The 23,159-nt window shown below is 37.7% G+C and overlaps 2 protein-coding genes across 2 annotated transcripts in view; one reads left to right on the forward strand and one right to left on the reverse strand.

The window, feature by feature from the left end:
• Positions 1-7: 7 nt before the first annotated feature.
• LOC145726079 (uncharacterized) lies at positions 8-15,493 on the forward strand. Its single transcript, XM_081975020.1, has 13 exons — positions 8-384; positions 6,350-6,516; positions 6,573-6,670; positions 10,440-10,571; positions 10,628-10,759; positions 11,691-11,866; positions 11,910-12,256; positions 13,055-13,260; positions 13,611-13,889; positions 13,952-14,156; positions 14,222-14,451; positions 14,514-14,645; positions 15,268-15,493. Exons 1-13 carry the CDS (start codon positions 138-140, stop codon positions 15,413-15,415), a joined length of 2,499 nt encoding a protein of 832 aa, XP_081831146.1. The 5' UTR covers positions 8-137; the 3' UTR covers positions 15,416-15,493.
• A 2,050-nt stretch (positions 15,494-17,543) lies between these two features.
• Positions 17,544-23,159, reverse strand: part of LOC145725841 (PHD finger protein 12) — a 35,346-nt gene continuing 29,730 nt past the window's right edge. Inside the window, exons 13-14 of the mRNA XM_081974733.1 lie at positions 17,994-18,124; positions 17,544-17,920 (exon numbers count right to left, since the gene is read on the reverse strand). Of these exons, the coding sequence (XP_081830859.1) occupies positions 17,782-17,920; positions 17,994-18,124 (270 nt within the window). The 3' untranslated portion in view covers positions 17,544-17,781. The remainder of the gene's footprint in view (positions 17,921-17,993; positions 18,125-23,159) is intronic.

Consider the following 23,159-nt stretch of genomic DNA (forward strand, 5'->3'; position numbering starts at 1 on the left):
AACTGATTTGTCTCATCCAAAATTTAATTTTATTTAAAAATTTAAAGGTAATTATTGACAATTTTTATTTCAAATTTTAAGGTTAAGGTCACATTGCCGGTAATTTATCATTACCGTTTCATTAGTCACAACCGAAAATGTTCAGCAATAGACACCAAAACATTAGTGTATTATTTAAATATTTTCATGTTAAATTCAAGTTATTTTCCACTGTTAGTGTTCCTAAACCGGTGAAACTTGCTTATGCCGTTTACGAAAGTGACAGTACCAGTAATGATACAGCACCGTTTGTAATAGCGCACGGATTATTCGGTTCAAAGCAGAACTGGACCAGCTTATGTAAAGCCTACAGCCAAAAAATCAAGCCTCCAAGAAAAGTTATAGGTAAAAACTTGTAAATAGTTCTGTTATGTGTATAAGCAAGTACCATATAAACACTCACTTAAATTTGGAGATACTTGCTTATTTATTACTTTTGAATTCCTTGACTCTATTGGTTTTTATGATCCATGGTTTGAGCAGAGGGAATGTGACGTCACACTGATGTAATTTGACAGTTGGTCAAATTATGGTTTTGTCAAATTATGTCATCATGACCTCACATCTGCTTGTCCCATGGGGCCTGAAAAGGAATAAGGTCCGTGGATTGCCGAGGTAATTTGGTGTACACACTCAAGATTATGAAGCATTGTGAGGTAGGTATTACAAGGCATTACAAAGCATTTTGAGATATTTATAAGGTATTTTAGAGTATTTTGAGGCATTGTCTGTATATTTCAAAATGTAGTGTATTAATATAACAAAATTGACTGAAAATTGAACAGAAAAGCATAGGCACATGTAATTATTATGGTAAAATCTTTGTTACATGATATTGAGTTGAAACAATATTGATTACAAATTATTATAATAATTTACCAATTTTTCAACATTTAAACTACATTTTTAAGGTCACGTGACTGTTTTTGACAGGTGTCAAGCTTTTACAATGTTGCAAGCTCAAAATTAACGGCACGTAACGTGTATTTTACGATGCCAGCTTTTACAACTGTCTAAATTAAATTTAACAAATAATCAACATTTAAATTGCATTTTAAAGTCACGTGACTGTTTTTGACAAGTGTCAGTTGGCTTTGCCAGTGTTGCAAGCTCTAAAATGGCATAATCAAAGTCACGTGATGTGTCTCTTGCAATTTCAGCTTTTACAACTGTCTAAAATAGTTGAAATTTAATTTACCAAATTTTTTAATTTTAAAGCACATTTTAAAGGTCGCGTGACTAATTTTGACATATGTCAACTGGCCTTTACAGTGATGCAAGAACATGCAGAAAAGCAGAAATTTGGAAAAACAGTCATGTAACCTGAGGAAGTCATTTTTATTGAATCATTAATCCTTATGACGTTTTGACAATAGTCAAAAGTCAAGTACAAATTGTCAAAGCAGGCATGCTACTTAATACAACCTAAAAACATGTGACCAAAAAAAATTAATTTCAAGGGTGTATTTCATCAAGATTTACCATTATCTCAATATCAGGGGACTTACAACTAAATTTAAGAATGCCACAAATGTGTAAACATTTGAAGGTATCCTAAGGCAGTTTAAATAATTTAAAGGCATTTTGATGTATTTTAAGGCAGTTTGAGGCATTTAAGGCAGTTTTAAGGCATTTCAAGGTATTTTGAATGCTAAAAGGCATTTTGGTGTACAAAAAATTATCGGCGATCTACCCCTCGGGTTCAGGTCAAGGTCAATGAATGTTCTGTAACAATACACTGAAAACAATGTCTGGAAAACTATACCTTCTTCAGGTAAATGAAGCACCAGAATAGAAAATAATGGGACAACTCAATTTCATTGTTTCAAAATATTTTTAATATATTTTAATATATTCTTAAATTGTTAATAAATTATAAGCAAATTTAAAATTAATCTCTTGTGTCTGAACATATTTTTGTGTTTCCTTTACCTGGGAAAAAATATGTTTCTAGCTTTTATGGCCTCACTGTATAAACAACACATATCTTAGGCTACATATACAGGGAGTTCAAATAAGAGAGGCTCTCAGCTTTTTTGACTAAATGGTTATAAAGCATTGTAAATTAAAAAATTGTTATAAAATATTCAACAAATAGTTAGAAAATATTTTCAGTTTTGGGAAATGTCTACAAGAAGTTGTACTAACTAACTACTAACTAGTTCATTAAAAAAAATGCATTTCTTCAAAATTTCAAATACAATGGCACTTTGAAAATACTTGCTGGAGGAAGCTACATTTACTACTTAAAACCTGTTTTCTTCATCTGTTGAAATAAAGTGATAGAGATAAGTCAAACGTTACTGGGAAAACTTTGAAACTTTTTGTTCTAGAGCATTAATTTATTTATTTAGACCCAACAATATAATTAACAGGGTCGAACTGCACGGCAAGTGCAGTATTCCTTTAACTGACTCAAGTAAGAAAATATAGTTTCTACCAACTATACAAAAAGTATGAATTCACTGAATTCAGAAAATAGCAAAAACCGCTCTAAACTAAGATGCAACAGTAGAGACAATACATTTCGTAACTAGCGCTTTAAAATACGTGAGTGACGTACAGAAATCTTGGCTTGCAGGCTCGATTAACTAAGTTATATAATAGACACATTCTGTAGCAGGGGGACTGCAACATCAAGTTCGTTCTAGCGGTGGACAGATAAAAAAAGTCTTGCTGTCTAATGCCATGTCTGGGAATCGAGAAGCTCAGACGACTCAGCAGAGAAGAGCAATCAACAAACATACAATGTAAATTACGTCGACACTCCAAACTGTCCATTTGAAACCTTTCAAGCAGAATAGCATTGTCTACAACATTGTCACAAAAACTAATTTTCGAGTCGACTATAATCCCGAGATCTTTCATAGTACTTACTCTTTGAAGTGGGTCCTGCCCCATGGTGTGCTCATGTTTAATTGGCAATCGATTTGTTGTAATAGTCATAACGGAACTTTATTTTATTTACTTACTTGCGAGCATTGAGGCTCTTGTGTCGTGTTGGATACAGGGCCTCATGTAGACCCTTTTCATTGAACATGGTATCCTCACCTTGTGCTGCATTTTCATCTTAGAGACGATTTGTCTTGTCCGTGGCAAGTTTGGGGGTCAGTTGTCCGAGGGCTCCGGCTCGGTGACTCGCAGTAGAATCGTTTTGAGGCTTCCCATTCCTCACACGGAGAAGATTAAGTCGTCGCTTATTTACGGTGGCAAGAGACTTTTCAATAACCTTCCTCTCCACGTGAGAGGCCAGCCATCTGCGCATGGATTTAGGCGTGAGGCTGAGAGGTTTTTGCTTGACGGGGCGTACTATTCTCTGGACGAATTCTACTCCAGTTCTTAAGGCGTCTCGTTCTGCCATAAATTGACCAAGCAGCACTGTTTGTGTTTTTGATCCTCTTTCTCCTCTCTTATACAGGGTAACTGCCTTTTTGTTTTGTTTTTATTTTAATAATTGTAAGGTGTAATTACGTGTAATTCATATTGTATTTGTAGTGTAATAATTATGTATGTTCTTTTTTTGCTGTTTTTGTATGTGTTTTCAGGGCTTTGTCAATGACCTTAAGTTTCCGACAATAAAGCTACTTTTTTGATTGATTTATTGATTTGATTGTTCAAGCACCATTGGTATACAGCGTCCACAGAATGCTGCAGCCCCAGACAATCTTCGGGCGTCTCGACAGACACATAGAGCTTTAAGTCATCGGCATAAATCTGATACTCCACATTAATTACCCTTAAAATATTGTTGATGAAGATTGAGAACAGCAGGGGTCCCAAGTTAGACCTCTGAGGCACACCCGAGCCAGCCCCAAACTTTGCCGATCTGTAACCATTGTACTGCACGTACTGAGTACAAGAAAAAATAAGACCAGTCGCTCAGTAAGACCAAACTCGGAATGTTGTCTGTATTCGTATCTCCTATTTTGGAATTAAAGTCGCCCATTATTATAGCAAAGTGCGTCTTTTCAGATTTTCTTGCTGTGGTTATATCCTCATAAAGTTGATCTGTTTGCTGTACTTGTGGGGGCATACACTTGGATTATCTGCAGCTTATATCTTTCTGATAATTTGACGATTATATAGATGACCCTTTCAGAAATTGATTTCATCTTGATTACTTGATTTTTAAGCCTTTTATTGATGAGTAGTGCTACTCCTTCAATGTGGTGGTTTGTTTCATGGTTTCTAGACTATATAGACTATCTAGGTGTGTATTTTTCTTCTGGCAGTCGCGTCTCGCACAGGCCAATTATATCCCAATTGATATGACCTAGCTCTTCTTCCAGCTCAAGTGCCAATAGGTTTATGGTCTTTAAAGGTGTTTTACGTGCTAGCGAATTTTTGCCTCCTCAAGAGTCCATGAGGCTGATCTTATCAGAGGTGTGGGATTTTTGTTTACCCACCTGGGTACCAGTTGCGTTTGTTTTGAAATTCGCCATAGGGGGATAATTTATCCTTAAGTCTTCCGCGCTGGCCAGACGAGATGGAAAACTGACATTTTCCGTCGCTCCTAACCTGGAGATCAGACGCTGTGGAGTACCGCTCCTGACCTGGAGATTCGACGTGTCCTGTGCCAGTTTTGGTCCACCGTTACGCAGTTTACTGCACCGGAATAATAAGAGGTACTGGCTAAATTCAACTTGAATTGGCAGCATTGTATAGCAGATGAAAAGTGCAGCCAATTTGCGAGTCTATTTTGTTCCGATTATCACCATGGATCGAAGAAAGTTTTCAAAAGATTTTCCAGTAAAAGTAATTAGTGCAAATGTTATTAGATTGAAATTATGTAACAAATGTTATGTCAAGATAAAGATTATAGACACAGTTCATACATTTTTATATCTATAATATAAGAAGTCCTGAAGTTTGACCGGATAAATTTCATCTGCAAGTATACGAATTCACCGTTGCTTTGCGCCAAAATTGTAATGTATTTTTTACCTTGAGAAGGCCGGAGATGGTCCATTCTAAGGAATTTATGAAGAGTCCGTCCAAGACTAGGACTGATAATCTTCTACAACTCAGCAGACAACACTTAAAGGCTATGACAACACTGTATACCGGTCATTGCCGCTTATGGGCCTACGTGCACCGAATTGACTTGGCAGATGATGCTGAATTGTGCATATGCCCAAGCCAATGCTCCATATTTCTTGGTTTTGGATAGAAGGCACTCCGGCCAGAGGATATGGACAACATTTCGCTCAGAAAAGTCATTCGGTTCTTGGAAGAGCTGGATATTCTGAGTGAACTTTTATCGCAGAGATTATGTGTGAGCCACAATAGACGCAGTGGAGGACAGCAATTGTCTACTTCTTACTGAATTAACTAAGGTGTGTTTTATTAAAATAGCAACGGCATTTCTGTTTTGTGTGGTGCTATCGCTAGAATAATAGACTCTTACTCTGCTTCTCTATTACAGTTGTTTCTGTATTGGGCCATTTGCCTTCGCTGCATCCCAATATGTCTATCTTTAGCACTTTTATTTCTCTTCATCAAATTTTCTACCTTTTCAGCCTCATAAAAGCTCCTTACGTTCCAGGTGAAAAATGAACACACCTTTAAGGACATTTTTCATAAGTTGATACTTTACTAAGTATTTCCTGATTTATCAAAAAAATTCAAAACTCACTTCTTCTTCTTAATCCGCCGTCTCTCGCCGGAGGTTGGCCATCCAATTGGCAATCATTATTCTGGATGTAGCAGCTCTGAAGATGTCAATTGAGGTACATCCAAACCATTCAGCCAGGAGTTTTGTCTTCTTCCTACTGATCTTTTTCCTTGTATTTTTCCTTCAATGATCAGTCTCAAGAGTTCATACCTTTCGCCTCTCATTATGTGGCCTATGTATCCCGTTTTTTTTTCCTTAACGAAAAACTCACTTAAGGAGGTTTATTACAAATGAGGTTGAGAGTTGTTCTCAAAGATCACTAGCTTTTACTAAGAGAATAACGCATAACTCGGTAAGGAGTGGAGTAAACGAACTAACACTGTGTTGTAAAGGTACGGTACGAGTCTACTTGGATACATTTGTATCGCAACAATGTTGTACAAGATGCTAGAAACTCAAGAGAGAAGTTTCAAAAAATGTCACGGTTGAAGTGATGAGCAGTTTACAAACTTGATTTAGTAAAAATGAAAAACAGTAACGAAATTTCAGATTGACTGACATTAGATAAATTTTGCAGAGAATTCTTGGTGGATCATAAAGAACAGACCGAAGGCTACAAAATATAAGTTTTACCATGTTTCAATAAAGAATAAGCTTTGATAAGTTTAATATTGAACATTTCTCTTCCTGTTTCAGCGGTCGACTTAAGAAATCATGGAGACAGCACCCATACGGATGTACATACTTACGCCCATTTGGCCGAAGACCTAAGACATTTTATATTAGAGAATGACCTTCGAAAAGTGGCCCTTATGGGTCATTCCATGGGTGGGAGGTGCGCTATGCTCTTTGCTTTGACTTACGTTAGTATTTTATGTGCAAACAAGCTGTCGCATTAAACCATTTATATTTGTTTCAGCCAGAACTTGTAGAAAAACTTATAGTTGTTGATATATCACCTATCAATTTAAGTCCAAATATCAATGAGATGCCAATCATTTTAGATGTTATGAGCAAGTAAGTTTTTTTAGATTTGTTTTATAATAAACTAAACTAAATACATACAGCAGGATATAGGAATTACATATTTTTGTAATATTGTCACGTTTTGGGGGTAGCGCAGGAAGAGAAACAAGATCGTAGCTTAAGTATGTCGTCTTTATTTGGCACTGTATAACTCTTAGCATCGAACACCATCCAAGAGGGGGTTGTGTGTGGGTGTGTGGGTGTGGGGGTATGTGCGTAAGGGTTTCTGATGTGCCGCCAAGCGGAACCCGCTCGATACGAGCAGGGTGCCCTATGTCCGACACGCCCAAAGGATTTACTTAAGGCACTGCAAGGTAACGAGCCGTCCGGGCACTAGAAAGTTCGGACTGTCGCTCGTGACCTCCCTCTGGGGATGACCCCAGAGTTCGGTGCCTTAGCCGAGCTACGGTGCATCTTTTATACTCGTCAGCGACCTCATTACGCTAACCTTGCTGACTATGGTGGTTACTGGGTGTGCACCGTAACTACTAACACGGGTGTGACAATATGTTACATTATTTTTGAATGAAGAAGTGGTTTTTTTAATATCATATCAATAAAGGCTAGAAGATAAGTTTTTGATTTGCTTAATGCCTTAAAGATTTGATACTATTCATTACTCACTAGGATTTTTGAGAAAGTATTAAAATGTACAAATTTTACTGCTTTTTCTGCTCACAAATACTGCGGCAGGATACTGATGTCATGTCTAAAGATCTCAGAAATGTATTTTTGTAGAATATGCCAACAGAATGTAAAGTATATAGAAAATTCAAGAAAATGTAGAAGAAAAGGTTGACAATAGTATATTCTATATTAAGAGCGGAAAGTATATATTTGCCGCTTGCACATGAAATTTGCAGCTTGAGGCGAAGCCGAACGCTGCAATCATGTAAAAGCGGCAAAAGTACTTTTGGCTCGAAATATAGACGATATTTTTTCGACGACTGCTGTGGGGTGGATTAGAAGGACAACTCACATCATTTTCGTCGCTCGAACTCATTGTCACCGATAAATCACTTTGACGGAATGTGGTTATTTCAAACAGGTATGTCAAGCGTTGTTATGGAAACGCCGAAAAAAGTTGGTGACTAGATTGTTAGTAGAAAGCGAAAACGCTCTAGAGCAGAAAATCTCTCTTTCTGCTCGCGCGCGGCAAATAACCCCTTTCTGCTTTGAAATGGAAGCGTACATGAGGTACTTTCAAAGTAAGTCGTCGAAAAAAGTAGTTTTTACAGCTCCACGGAGCCAAATTTGACAGTTTTGACGTTAAGGAACACTTTTATATTTATCTTACGTCACGTGACAACTGTCATAACTATAAAATCGGAAATAGTTGCTAATTTGAAGAGTTACAGTGGAATTTGTGTTTAAAGCTCTATGGAGCCAAATTTGACAGTTCCTACGTCAACGAACACTTTTTTACTTATGTTTGGGAATGGGATCGTGAAAACACTTGGGAGTTGCATTTTCTTTACACCGGGTGCATTCATACGTCAACTGTCAAATGAGAAGGTATTTAAATATCATTTGATAACAGCTTCAATAAGTGTGTGTGTCAGTGACTACTATTTTACATTTGAACTTTGATAGTTGCAAACTCAATTGATTTAGAGTTATGTGACTGTTTTATTTAATTTGAACTTTGACAGCTTCAATTTGCCGTCCCAGACAATTTTCAAGTTCAAAACTGTATGTATTAGGGTGACGACTATTTTTTAAACATCGATTTTTTTATCCTTTTTACATTTGAATTTTGACAGTTTAAAATTGTATTTTTCAGGGTCACATGATTGTTTTAATCATTTTTAAACTCAATTTCTATATCAATTTGAACTTTGACAAAATTGAGCCCTGTCAGGTGTCAAATGTCAATAAGCGGTTACTAATATGGGCATGTTTGATTCCAAAGCCAGTATATCTTTAAAGATTACTTAATCTGACATTATAAACGCCTTAAAATTCTGTTTAAAGATGTAAAACATCAAAAATATAAATAAGAAAAACGTAATGAAGAATTTCAGTTAATAATTTTTTTTTGTTTGACACATTAGTGTCATCTGTCAAATATGCTGTTGGCGCTGACGTAACGACGTAAAGTTTTGAATGCGCCGGGTGCATATTCATGGTAATTCGGTGCAAACAAATGCACCCGGTGTTTTCACATTCCTACTTATCTTACGTCACGTGACAGCTGTCATAACTGTCAAAATCCGTTCACCAGTGACCTGAAACTAGAAACTAAAAAATAGTTTGCTAATTCGAGGAATTACACTGAAGTTGTGTTTAAAGCTCCATGGAGCCAAATTTGGCAGTTCTGACGTTAAGGAACACTTTACTACTTATCTTACGTCACGCGACAGCTGATATAACTGTCAAAATCCGTTCACCAGTGACCTAAAACTATAAAATTAGAAATAGTTGCAAATTTGAAGAATTACACTGGAACTTGTATTTAAAGCTCTATGTAGCAAAATTTGACAGTTCCGACGTTAAGGAACACTTTAAGCCTGTGCGTGCGTCACGTGACGTGACGTGAAAGTATAAAATGCCAAATAGATGTGTTTCTTTGAGGAATTGCACTGCAAGTTGTGTTTACAGCTCCATGGAGCCAAGGCCTACGCTGATGATCTAGTCATCTTCTGCTGTGGTACCAGGGCCGGTCTGCGTGGTCCTATGACTAGTGTTTTACGCATGACGGATAACTGGTGCCAAGCAGTGGGTTTAAAAATAAATCCAACAAAAGCCAAGCTTATGCTATTCAGTCATAAGCGAAATAAAGAAACACGACCGGAGATTAAACTCTCTGATACTGTGCTCAACTACTCCCAGACAGGGAAATACCTGGGTATTTACCTAGATACGAAGCTGTCATGGAGAGAACACATACTCTGCAGAGCCAGAAAAGCAGTGTGTGCAGGAGGGCCGTCGGTGGTACCTGAGGTTTAAACCCGAAGGTCCTCAAGTGGCTCTACTGTGCTGTAGTTAGACCCATTTTGACATATGGAGCCATTGTTTGGTGGCCTAGTGTAGAAATGACGCGATTACAACTGGACAAGGTCCAAAGACTCGCGTGCTTAACCATTACTGGTGCTATGAGAAGGGCCCCCACCAGATCCCTGGAGGTGTTGCTGAATTTCATGCCATTAGACATTTTTATTAAGATGGAAGCCGTACGTGCAGCATACAGGCTTGCATACGATGAACCATCTACAAGCGGGTTAGTATGGACACTCGCGCGTGTGGAACTGGGCTACTGAGCGGTGTCCGATTCTTCTCATGCGCAGTGACTCCGATACTAAAACCCTCGAGCTTCCTCAGGGTCGTCATCTCTGGTCGCGAAGACTGGGGGGGCGATAGGGCACCACCATTTATGAAAGAGGGATCCTATTGCTTTACTGAGGACATTCTGATGTTCCTGGCAATGAGGAGGCCGACCGGTTGGCTAGATTGGGCGCACAAGTGACGCCCAAGAAATGTTCAAAATTCTTAGAACATTTTGTAAAAGATAAGAGGATAATTTACCGTTTTCCGTAAATTCTTCGTGGAGAAAATTACTTTGGACCACCTCTAGTCATATCTAACTATATTAATCTTTATATTGATGATTAAGGTCCGATTGTACATTAATAGTTCAAAGACTGCTTCAGTGGAAGTTCAATTGCTCCTGGTTAAACTTTGCAATATAAAACGCATGCAATATTGAACCACTATTGTACATACAACTGGATCTTAGTAATTGTATTTTTTCGGTTGACAGAGTTGAAATGCCCAAAAATGTACCATTAAGTCAAGCCAGGGTTCTTGTTGATAAGCAGCTAGCTGAAGCAATACCAGATGCTAATATTAGGGCTTTTATTTTGACTAATTTAGTGGCTTCTCCCAGTAGTAGGTAACTGATTTAAAAACTTATTAAGTGGGAAGTTGCAGAACGTTATAAAATTACAGTTACAAGTGGAGAGTCAATATACCAACCCTTATGAAGCAATTTAGTGAAATTGCTAAGTTTTCACCTGCTGACGGAGCGCAGTATGATGGAGATACTCTTTTTCTTGGTGGAGAAAATTCTAGTTATATTCCGTAAGTATTTTGCATACATTTAGAGATGTGCATTAGTGTTCAAGATTGTCCCCTTTCCTTCATTTTAAATGAGAAATACTTTACATACATCAAAGTAAAATGGGATAAGGTAACAATTTAATAGAAAGGTAAATGTAAATTTGAACTTAATTTTTCCTTTAGCGAGAAAGGTTATGTTTTCTATTATATCGTCTGCATACTCTAGTGTATGTACATATTCCACTTTGACTCAGCCCCGTAAAAACTCCGTCTACAACCAGGTTTTGCAGTAGAGGCAAAATTACGTCTCTCTGTGGACTTTTCTTGATTGTTTCAACCCTTTTATACACTGTCCCTATGTTGGCTTGTGTGCAGGTCTGAAATGCTACAAAATCTTTGAGAAAATAATCTACGCAAGACTAATAGAGAGCGTAAAAGACAATATACCTCCAGAGCAAGCAGGTTTTATGTCAGGAAGAAACAGCTGCGATCAAGCGTTAGCTCTTAAAACATTTAACGAAAATGGCTTCGAAAAGATACTTAAAACAGCAGTTGCCATCATATATCTTACGTGTGCCTACGATACGGTCTGGTAAGAGGGGCTACTTCTAAAACTATACAAATTGGTACCGTGCAGCACGTTTAGTAGAATCATAAACGAAATGATGAGCGATCGCCTTTTCCAGGTACACTTAAACGGAAAAACAAGTAGTTTTAAAACCCTGCAAAATGGCTTACCCTAGGGCTCGACACTATCACTGATGTTTAACATTTATACCTCAGACGTCCCACCTACAACACCAAGAAAGTTGATATACGCGAACGATAAGGTTTTGGGGGTACCCCCCCCCCCCCCAAACACAAGAAGAATGGCGACACTAAAAACTCAAGTTGCAAAATGTCAAAGCAACCCAACATTGCCAATAAATGCCGACATTGAAGAACTAACTAGAATCAGACAACAGAGATTAAAATCCAGACAACCGCCAGTAAGAACGGCAGGCACGAGTGGGAGAGCAAAGAGATCAGAAATTCCTACCTCATCCAGGATCCTACAGGCAAACCAAATGGATTCAATCTACCCCGCAGACAATCTTCTTCTTCTTAATCCGCCGTCTTCCGCCGGAGGTTGGCGATGTCAATTGAGGTACATCTAAACCATCTTCTTAAGTCTTTCAGCCAGGACAACACCACAAACTGATGCAGCTCCTCAATAGGCTTGATATAGACCAAAAGGACATTAGATGCATTGAAAACCTATATTGGAACCAAACAGCGCAAATCAAACTAGGCAATAATATGTCCAACGCCATAAAGATTAGAAGGGGGGTACGACAGGGATGTGTGCTGTCTCCACTCCTATTCAACTTATATTCGGAAGCAATATTCCAACAGGCCCTAGAAGACGTGGAAATGGGAATCAAAGTCAATGGAGTGTGGATCAACAACATCCGCTATGCTGACGACACGGCCTTAATTGCTGATAACATACACGACCTACAACAACTGGTCAACAAGGTAGGAGAGCAAATGAATGGGCTTAAATATCAACACCAAAAAAACAAAGTCTATGATTATCTCTAGAAACCTAAATATGTTTGGAAACTCCACCATAACATTTAACGCAAGGTCCATAGAAAGAGTAGATAAATTTAAATACTTGGGCATCTGGCTTTTCGAAGACTGGACATCAGACAAGGAAATAAAATGTCGCATTGAACAAGCTCGACAGGCATTCCTAAGTCTTCGAAGAGTGCTTACCTGTTCCGATTTTGACCTTAACATAAGGCTCAGATTCACTTAATGCTACGTTTGGTCGGTGCTTCTCTACGGTATGGAAGGTTGAACATTGAAGGCGGCTGCAATCAACAAATTGGAGGCTTTCGAGATGTGGCTGTATCGCAGAATCCTGAAGATACCCTGGACGGCTAGACTAACAAACGAAGAAGTTCTAAGACGAGTCAACAGACAGCGTGAACCATTTGAATCGATTAAGAGAAGAAAAACGGCATACCTGGGGCATATAATGCAAAACACGAAATATCAATTCTTACATCTATTGATTGGATGAGTGATCGGAAGGAAAAAAATGTCTTGGCTGCGAAATATCAGACAGTGGACAGGGCTGAACGATGTACAGTCGCTGATACACACCGCAAGAAATGGAAAATGTTATCGCAAATATCTATTAGTGGATACGCATTGGAAGAAGAAGAAGATCGTTATGCTGCTTTTCCATTAATTTCATACTTTTGTTCTACTAGGTTTGGGGTTCCCGTGCATTTTTATGACTTAATATTGTTCTTGTGCATAAAGGTGTTGAGAACTATGGTTATGTTGGGTGTTATATTGGCCAACACGTGTCTGAATCTGAATGGGGCCAACAACCCCCCCGCTATTAAAGATTGGTACAGATCATGGCTTGGATCTCTGTTTATTGAGCATTCCGGGAAGATATGCTCCAGGTCCTCTATATGGTCGCACTCACAGCTTGGATCGTCCGCTTTTCCCAATCTGACCAAGTGCTGCTTTGTCAAGCAGTGTCCCGTTCTCATTCTTATGACTGTTGTAATGTTTCTTTTATACGAATACGCTATTTCATTAAACCACGGAACCTCCGGAAAACTCTGTCCTGCCGCGAACCTGGAAAGAGTCCCTCTAAAACTCGTCGTGACTTCTTCTTATTTCTGGTAGCAGGTGATAGCTACATATTTCCTTTTTCTTGGGATGTTTAACATCCCTCCCAACTCCGCAAGTCTGTTCGCCACCTCGTTCCCGTGTATGCCCCTGTGGCCAAGCTGACACGGCCGATAAAATCAAGACATCCCGTATATAGGACATCGAATGTTGTCAGTGTCTCTCAAGAAGGTTGACGCATTTCATTAAAAACTGACAAGATGTTAGTAACTCAAAATTTCAGTAAATTGATACACCGACTTCAAATAACTAAACCCAGCGCCGTAATAGTACGCTTCAAAACGGATTTAGCCCAAACAGACCGTTACAATAACATCGTAGATTTGTCTTACGCGTCTTACCAAAGTACGGACGCAATTTTCGGAAAAGTACGACCAGAAAATGTGCCGACTCCCTTGATAGTGATTCATGGATTATTCGGTTCCAAATCGAGTTTTAACACAATTTGCAAAAGGTTTAGTTGTTATTGTAAGGTCGTTGATTTAGCATTTATAGTATTTAACTGACTCATCGAAGGTACCACGATAGTTCCAAACCCAAGCGACTGGTTTATGCAGTGGATTTGAGAAATCATGGTGACTCCTCTCATTCCAACAGCAACACATACGATGACTTAGTAATGGATGTGTTAAAGTTTATAAAAACAATGAATTTAAGTAAAGTGACTGTTTTGGGACATGATATAGGGGGCCGAGTAGGAATGTTGATTGCTCTTAAAGATGTAAGAAGCGTATTACCAGTACTACTGACAAAAAGTAGCAATTAAGAAAAGTGCCTACTTTACAGCCTGACGTAATTGAAAAACTGATCGTAGCCGAAGTTTCTCCAATTTCAACCAGCCACAGTTTTCAAATTTTTCCCGAAGTTTTGCGTATTTTGAACCACCTGATATTTCCTCCTAATTTGCCTTTACAATTAGCTAAAGCCCATGTTGTTAATTGTTTATCCAGAGTAGTACGGAACAAGAGTCTTATGACAGTAATTCTAATGAATTTGGTGCAAACATCTGAAGGAAGGTATACCCTACACATTTTTTTGTTTTAAAAATAGCATCGGTCTGTATAAACAATATTTTTAGTTATATCTGGAGATTCAATAACAGATCACTACTGGACAATTTTAGTGAATTGTCAATGTTCCCTAATGTACACAATGTTGAGTTTAAAGGGCCTGTTTTATTTGTGGGAGGGGGCAAATCTGACTATATCCAGTAAGAGTGGGTTTTTTGGTCAAACTGAAACTGGCGACAGGAATATCCATGTAACGGGCAGAGAAACATTATGGCTGTTGCGAGACAAAGATGAAAAATTTGTCAGAAATTTTTCCTTGTGGTGGATTATATGTATATTTCTACCTAATTAATTATGTTAATGGCACTTTCCTAAATTTCCATTTATTTAATATTTAATTAAGTGGCCAGTTTGTAATAAGCGCTCTATGTGTCCTCCATGAAACCATTCCCCCCCATACCCTATCATCGAAATAAGTAGGAAAGCTCCGATAGTCCGAACTAATAGGTTTGTTAGTAGAGGCAATTTCAAACTGGTTTCCAACTGAAAATCAAAAATTGTTGGCTTTTATTGGTTGAATGCTCACGTGACATTGACATTTTGTTGGAGATTCGTTCTGCGAACAGACTTATTCCAGTCTGATGTGTCTGACAACACTGCCAAGTTTCTGCCTACTAGACTATTTATTCTGTTTTCTTTGTCTCGCACATCTAATAGTCTATGTTCCTCTGTCAGTTACGCGGTTTTTCTGTGAGTAGTTTTTTTTTACCCCTGTATATTGACTGTGTTTGAAGTACTATGTTATATTCTACACATTTTCAGGAGGAGCGATTTTCCGAAAATACTAAAACTGTTCCCGAAAGCGGAATTGAAATACATTGAAGGTGCCGGTCATTGGGTGCACGCTGAAAAGCCCAACGAATTCTTAAAAATTACTATGGATTTTCTGAATAAAGCCTCCACCACCTGAATATGATATGTATACTATTCGTACCATATTAAGTACTACTTGATAAGTACCTACTGTTTTAATAGACATTTCTGTTGACTCTGACGTTTCTTTGCTCCTTTTTCGTAAAGGTAAATTAACAGTGCAACGGACAGAGAAACATTAATGCATACATGCACGAGACAAAGACGGAAACCCTAAGAAAAGTCAAATAGGCGAAATTTTCTGCTGCGATGTTGTCAAACGTCTCTCTGAATTCGCCGACTAGAATACTGTCTGTGTCTGTGTATCTGTTTGCGATAAGTGTCTTGTGTTAACTTGAGAATGAAATTATTTGTTTTTCACTTTACGTTGCGACAATTCTCTAATTATAGCAATTTTGATCTAACAAATAGAAAAGCCCAATAACTAATGCCAAAATAAAGCTTGCTGCTGATTGGTCACAAATTTGAACGAAAAAAAAAAATACTACGTTCCCAGTTTAATATGTTATTAACGTTTCCAAAATGTTGACAAGTGGGTACGTTCAAAATTACAATAATAACAAAAAATGATTGAGGCTCTAGTGTCTATATATCTAGTGTTATAACCTAACCTAACTAATGTTTTAACAGGTATAATTAAAATTTGACAGGTTCAAACCAATATTTTGACAGGTCTATTTTCAGAATTATCTTGTTTGCATTTTTCGTATTGGTTGAGCGTCACAGTGACATTTTAATGCTTTTTGTGAATGCAACAAATAAACGTCAAAGTTAAGTCATTTACTGTCTAATGTCAAAACTACAGTTATATAGACATATAACTTAAGAGTTGAATCTTGTTTAACTGGTAGCAAAATATTCAAACAATTGACACTTTATGGCGCCCTATGACCTGGATTTTGACTGATGCGCTTTATGTGACAACCACTGTCTTGAATAGGATAATACTTCACAACTGTCAAATCTTCACCCATAAACCTCTAAACTGTATTTCTGTGGTGAAAAAAGTGGTAACAAAATATTCATACAAATGACACTTTATAGCTCTATGAGCTGAAATTTGACTGATGCGATTTATGTGACAGCTGTCAAACCACTGGCTTGAATAGGACAATACTTCACAACTGTCAAATCTTCAACCATAAACCTCTAAAGTGTATTTTTGTGGCGCAAAAAAAGGTAACAAAATATTCATACAAATGACACTTTATAGCTCTATGAGCTGGATTTTGACTGATATTTTTTATGTGACAGTTGTCAAACCTCTGTCTTTAATAGGACAATACTTCACAACTGTCAAATCTTCAACCATAAACCTCTAAACTGCATTTTTGTGGCGCAAAAAAGTGGTAACAAAATATTCATACAAATGACACTTTATAGCTCTATGAGCTGAATTTTGACTGATGCGATTTATGTGACAGCTGTCAAATCTCTATCTTGAATAGGATACTATTTCACAACTGTCAAATCTCCAACCGTAAACTTCTAAAGTGTATTTTTGTTGCGCAAAAAGTGGTAACAAAATATTCATACAAATAACACTTTATAGCTCTATGACCTGGATTTTGACTGATGCGATTTATGTGACAGCTGTCAAACCACTGGCTTGAATAGGACAATACTTCACAACTGTCAAATCTTCAACCATAAACCTCTAAACTGCATTTCTGTGGTGAAAAAAGTGGTAACAAAATATTCACACAAATGACACTTTATAGCTCTATGAGCTGGATTTTGCCTAATATGTTTTATGTAACATCTTCAACCATCAACCTCTAAAGTGTATTTCTGTGATGAAAAAAAAGTGGTAACAAAATATTCGAAGGAATTACACTTTATAGCTTTATAGGCGGAGTTGTTTGAGGGAACAGATGCAGTATACCTGACAGCTGTTAAATTACATCACAGACCCGAAAGAAGGATGGAAGGTAGGAAAAGTTAGCAAGGTTGTCAAAGTGTAGATTTTTAAAAAAACTTTTCCTGTAAATCCTCTAATGCTGAAAAATACTATACAGGGTCTTCCATCGGAATATGCATTAAGCAATAGAGAAAAATTAAATAATAATATAGGAAGATTTTAACTTTAAATGAAACATACACAAGTAACACCAACATAAAGAAGTTCTTCTGTAATCAATTTAATAAATAAAAACAACCAAATATAGTAATCAATCGACATTTATTCACAATAATAATCCTTAAATTGTATAAGAAACGAACCGTTTAATGACAGTTTGATTTTTAATTAATCACGTTCAAAACTGATTTAAAACGTTACCAAATCCAATATGACACTGAAACTAGAAACACCTTATCAAGTATAAAAAATAATAATTAAATTAGCTACAAAATCAGTAGTAATTATCACTTTTTTTTCAATAAAACTTTAAACGGAAATAATTACAACAACGAATTTTCGACTATCGAAAATACGAAACTTATGCAACCGAACCGCAACAACGATCCATGATTCAAAATGGCCGAACCTTCCCAACCGCGTTTCAAGTCTTCGAAATTCGTTGAGCAACAACACTCAGCTCTATAAATACAACGAGAATTTTAGTCAAATAATGATGGTTAATAAAAGAGCAACATTCATTAATGTCAATTACCTGTCAACCCATTCAGCGGCCATTTTTGCGTCTTTTTTGCCAACCGTAACGTTACTTCCAATAGCATCGGGGCGTCCTAGTTTTCTTTTCCTGTTTATTACCTCTCGCACTTGAGCTTCCACATTGGCGGCCTATTTAAAAAACCCCCCGATAAAGTAACTGTCATATTCAATAATAAATTATAAAGTCGGTCATCTTACTAAAATATTGTATACAGTATGTCCAAGATTCGTTTTTCTGCTTCCCGTAAGAGCTGCTGCAAAGGTTCAGGGGGGAAAGTTTTAGAGAATTTAATAGGCAATCCAACCATTTTAAAATTATTTTATCGTATCATTGAATATTAAAGGAATATGATGATGATTTTATATGAAATCTTTATTAATAATTATCAACATCATAATTGTACTAATTCCAACAGAATAATATTACAACGACTTTTCATGAATATTCAAAACAATATTTTGACAGTTTTCAAACTTAACGGATACTCCACTGCCTTTGGAGTCCACGATCATATTGATGTCTTCTGAAGGCTGATTAATGGCCGAGTATGCATTCCTCTCCATTTCATCCGGTTCCCTAGGGCTTAATCCACTACCGGAGACATCGCCGATTTGAATTTTACGAGCAATGTAAACTTTCTTCTAGATACCCTCTACCAACCTTCGTTGATTCCCATCCACCAAGCTCTTGTAAATCCAATATATCCCTTCCAGCATTAACAAGAAAATTTGCCGAAGATCTTCTAACGCAGTGACCAGTATACATATTAGGATTTTCAAGTGAAACATACTTTTGAGGTAGTTCAGCGAAGGAATGAATGCCGCAGGGCTGTACTGTACATTTTCCTTTCCTATATGATTGAGAAACAATCTTCGGTGAGTAACATGAGCTGGCCTTAACATTGCATACTTTTTAAATAAAAGCTCAGGATTCATTCATCCCACAGGTCCGTTTCTTGTCGGTTTTGGAGTCGGGAATAGTAACAATCAGCTTGTCCTCTAAAACGTCAACATCTTCCGTGGTTATCTTGGTTAGTTCATTGGTTCGGCAGGCTCCTCCAATTCTAATTAGAAAGGGCACTTTTAACATCAAAAACTCCTTGTCTGGAGCAGAATTTATATCGTCAATCTTTTTTATATTGATTCTTACTGGCATTTTGTACGCTGGCTCGTTAGGCAATGTCGGGTTCACGTGAGGTTTCACCAGTTTAAAAGTATCTGTAACAAGTGCTCCAATATGACGACTAGTTGAAAGATAACTAACGGATTTACATGTTTTTTTTATAATATTGTGGCCACCAGTTTTTAAAGTCAGTGATATCGTTGTAATTCATTGTTGATACATACTGTTACGGTTTGGGCCTACTATGCTCGATACTTCTGAACGAGCGCTCGCTTCGGGATGAAACCGATGCGCCGCAATATCTGGCCGGGCGCGTGTTAAAGTAGATGTGCAAAGAGAATGTGCTGCGAGAACTACATGACAGTCGCGGAGGAGGACACTTTGGAGTAAACCAGACTTTGGCTAGAATAAGAGATCGATTTTACTGGATTAACTTCAGAAAGGACGTTGAGGAATGGTGTAAACGGTGTGACCAGTGTTCGTTACAGAAGGGATCCAGCACAATTCGGGAACTTGAGAGAGAGAAGATGAAACCAAACAACGACCGTATGAAGATGACACTGGACCACAGACCAACTGGTGGCAATTATAAGGAAGGTGATGCCGTGTGGATGTTTCAACCCAGGAGGAGCAAAGGATTAAGTCAAAGATGGCAACGACACTGGGAGGGACCTTACAATGTGGTAAAAAGGTTAAACGACGTCGCATACAGAGTCCAACGCAGCCCCAAAGGCAAGATGAAAATTGTCCATCTGGACAGACTCAAGAAATACCAGGGATTAGTTGAAGCGGATCGGGACGATCAGCTTTAAGAGGGGGGCAGTGTTACGGTTTGGGCCTACTATGCTCGATACTCGATGAAACCGATGCGCCGCAATATCTGGCCGGGCGCGTATTAAAGTAGGCCACAGTTAGGAAGCGCCACACCTGGAAGATTCGAAGCAAATCGCGAAGCGTTTCGCGGTCATTCTAGAACGTGGTTTGCGAATATAAAAGAAGCGGTGTCGACCGCGGGAGTAGTGAATTTGGGAACGCGGTAAAGTTTAAATAGTGGAATAATTGTGGAATTGTAGTAGTGTTTTTTTAGTAGTTGAGTTAATTATTGTACGGAGTGTTTTGAAGTGTAAATAAATGTATTAATTGTTGAGTTAAACTGACTTTGTGTGAACCCACGGGAAAATCGTAACAATACCTTGCGGTAGTTACCTTATCCTATATAGGACTTGAGCTTGTCTCGTACCGTTACTACTTAGCATCCACGGCACTGCCCCTGCGAGTCCGTTCCCAGTGGGAGAGCACCGAGGCACAAGTCTCAGTGGGGCCTCTCCCCCCGCAGTACTCGTTTTGGATGCAGCGTATGTCCACCTCAGACGAGTCACAGGCGCGGAGACCGGAGTTTCCTACTATCCGCTTCCTTGCGGTCTGTCTCCGAACGAAGTCAGGGTCCGCAAGGTTTTAAGAGTAGAGCTGATAGTATTTCTCTACCCTGGCGCCCCTCTTAGTTCACACTCAACTACTTACGGTCTTGCCACGAGAAGGCTCGGGTACGCCCATGCTTACTCATCAAGTCCTCGCGGACGACGAGTTTATGGCGCTTGGATGTCGGGATGTTCTATGACTCCCCAGTTTAAGAGAGTCATAGTTACTTCCGTTTACCCGCGCTTGATTGAATTTCTTCACTTTGACATTCAGAGCACTGTCTTAACATCACGTTAAGACAACAAATAATAAAAAATACAGTAAACGGTTTTAACTTCCGACAATTCAGAATCATGCTTACATAATATTCAGGTAGATAAATGCGATCATGTTTTCTGAATACCCGCTTCACAATTCCGAAATCTCGAACGCATGGCAAAAATGAGTGTCCGCGAATCGGAAAATACTATTCGCGGACGGAATATGAAATTCTTGTATTTCTGGAGGCATTTTTTGTATGTAGTCATAAAGAAAACTGTAAACTTCATTCGGACCTTTCTGAGACTGTTCTTCATGATAAGTGTCCCGTATTATTTTTCAAGTCATAAATTTCGAATCCATAAAGCCAAAGTAGTAGAACATTTCTTGAATGGGTATAACGGGAAGAGGCATATTCTGAATATAATCAAAAACTATTCCTTGAATATCGTCACATATTTGGCATAAAGTTGTTACTTCTTTCAGTTTAGAGTAAAACTTATTAGCTCTTCTTTTATGGAAAACCAGTTCAGCAGACGCAATTTGTTTGCATTATACCTGCCAAATCTTACTGCAAAATTTTCCTTGAATCTTCTTCTTTCGGTGCCGTGCCTGTCTTTAAGCGTGGACCTCCATGACAATTTGGTTGAATTGGTTTCTATCTGTTGCTACTCGGAATAGTTCCACTCAATGTCAGGATCGATAGCCTCGTATACGCCCAAAAGACGTGGTAATTATACTGATCATCATTTCATCGCAAAAAACTTTGCTCAAATACAACTTTGGCTATTTCAGTTTAAAATTCAACATTTTGGAGTTATACTGTTATTCCACTCACCGATTCAATTAATATTTGTATTAAAATGCCATAAAATAAGTATTCAAATTAAAAAAAATTTAACATGCTGGCACTGTATCTTCATTCCAACAGAAACGCAGACGTGACTTCAATTAGGTATTTGGAGACGTATCCAGAATGACACCAACCTTACAAGACCCACTTTAGAAATCTAGTTGTTAATTGTTAAAAAACGACGGGATCATAATGAAATCCGGAATCGGAATATTTTCCAAGCCGTCAATGAAAACCCAACCGTTAGAATGGTAGGACAAGATGTAAACGTACCAAAATCAACCAAGTTCTTAACACTTCTGGATATCATCCTTATAAGCCAACAGTTGTTTTAGACCGATTATCCCAGAAGACTGCGTTTCTCGAGCTGGTACATAAATAAATGTAATGAGGACCCAGAATTTTCTAATTTGGTTGTATGGACTGACGAAAGCAGGATTACTAATTGTGGTGTTGTTAATATGCACAACAGACATTTTTGGGCTGTGGAGAATCCCCATGAGGTTGCTCAAAGACGCAGACAAGATTTTGCTTAAATATTTGGTGTGGAATCATTGGTATGCAAATAAAATATTACTTTTATAATAAAGTTGCGACTCAGTAACTGAGTGTGTGTTTCTCTTTTAGGAAATCGTTTAATAGGGCCATTTACATTTGATTATAATCTTAATGGAAGGAAGTATTTGGATTTACTGAGAGCTGAGATCTTACCAACCCTTCGAGAAATTGTGCCAAATGAAGCTGATTTTAGAAAATTATGGTTTCAACAGGATGGCTGTCCTGCGCACAAAGCGCCCGTTATGGATTTTCTTAGAGAAAATTTTGGAAACAATCTCATTGTATTAAACGGTTCAATCCCATGGTCAGCTAGATTCACAGACATATCTACTTTAGATTTTTATTTAAAGGATAATTCTTTTTCTTCTTTTTTTCTTCTATAAGAAAAAAAGGTTATGAGTATCTCGAGACCGAAACGTCGGAACTGAAAACGAAATACACAGAAAGATAGTCCTTAAAAATTTGCTCTAACGATGTTAAAGCCAAATTTTAAAATTTTAAAAATTAGCGAAAATACAGCACTTTTTTGAAAATGGTCGATTTTGGTTTTTCGGAAATAATTCAAAAACGAAGCAATATTAAATATTTTTAAAACGGTATTGGATTGCCTATTATATTCTCTAAAACTTTCCCCATTGAACCTTTGCAGTAGCTCTTGCGGATAGCAAAATCCCTGTATAGAGAATCGAATCTTGGACATATTGTATTTGAATGCAAAAGACAAAAGTGGTTGAAAAACATATTATTTGTATTTATATTATATTTAATACTTTTTTTTTATATTTATGTTACTGTGATTATGCTATTTTCAATTTAATGTATGTACATACAGGGTGGCCTAACTTGCTTGTTTTTATATGGAAACTGCCAGAACCATTAAGAAATTTAATAATCAAAAACGCGTTGCCGGGGTATTTTTTCAAGGTGAGTTCGATGCCGCAAGCAGAATTTTG

This window comes from Ips typographus, linkage group LG3 (genome assembly GCF_016097725.1).
Source record: "Ips typographus isolate SLU linkage group LG3, UJ_Ityp_2.0, whole genome shotgun sequence".
Lineage (NCBI taxonomy): Eukaryota > Metazoa > Arthropoda > Insecta > Coleoptera > Curculionidae > Ips > Ips typographus.

Bases quoted from the DNA above. Each gene is read 5' to 3' on its own strand.
- LOC145726079 (XM_081975020.1), top strand. From the start codon at position 138: ATGTTCAGCAATAGACACCAAAACATTAGTGTATTATTTAAATATTTT. The intron at 6,517-6,572 runs GTTAGTATTTTA...TATTTGTTTCAG, and splicing joins TGCTCTTTGCTTTGACTTAC to CCAGAACTTGTAGAAAAACT. The intron at 14,452-14,513 runs GTATACCCTACA...CAATATTTTTAG, and splicing joins GTGCAAACATCTGAAGGAAG to TTATATCTGGAGATTCAATA.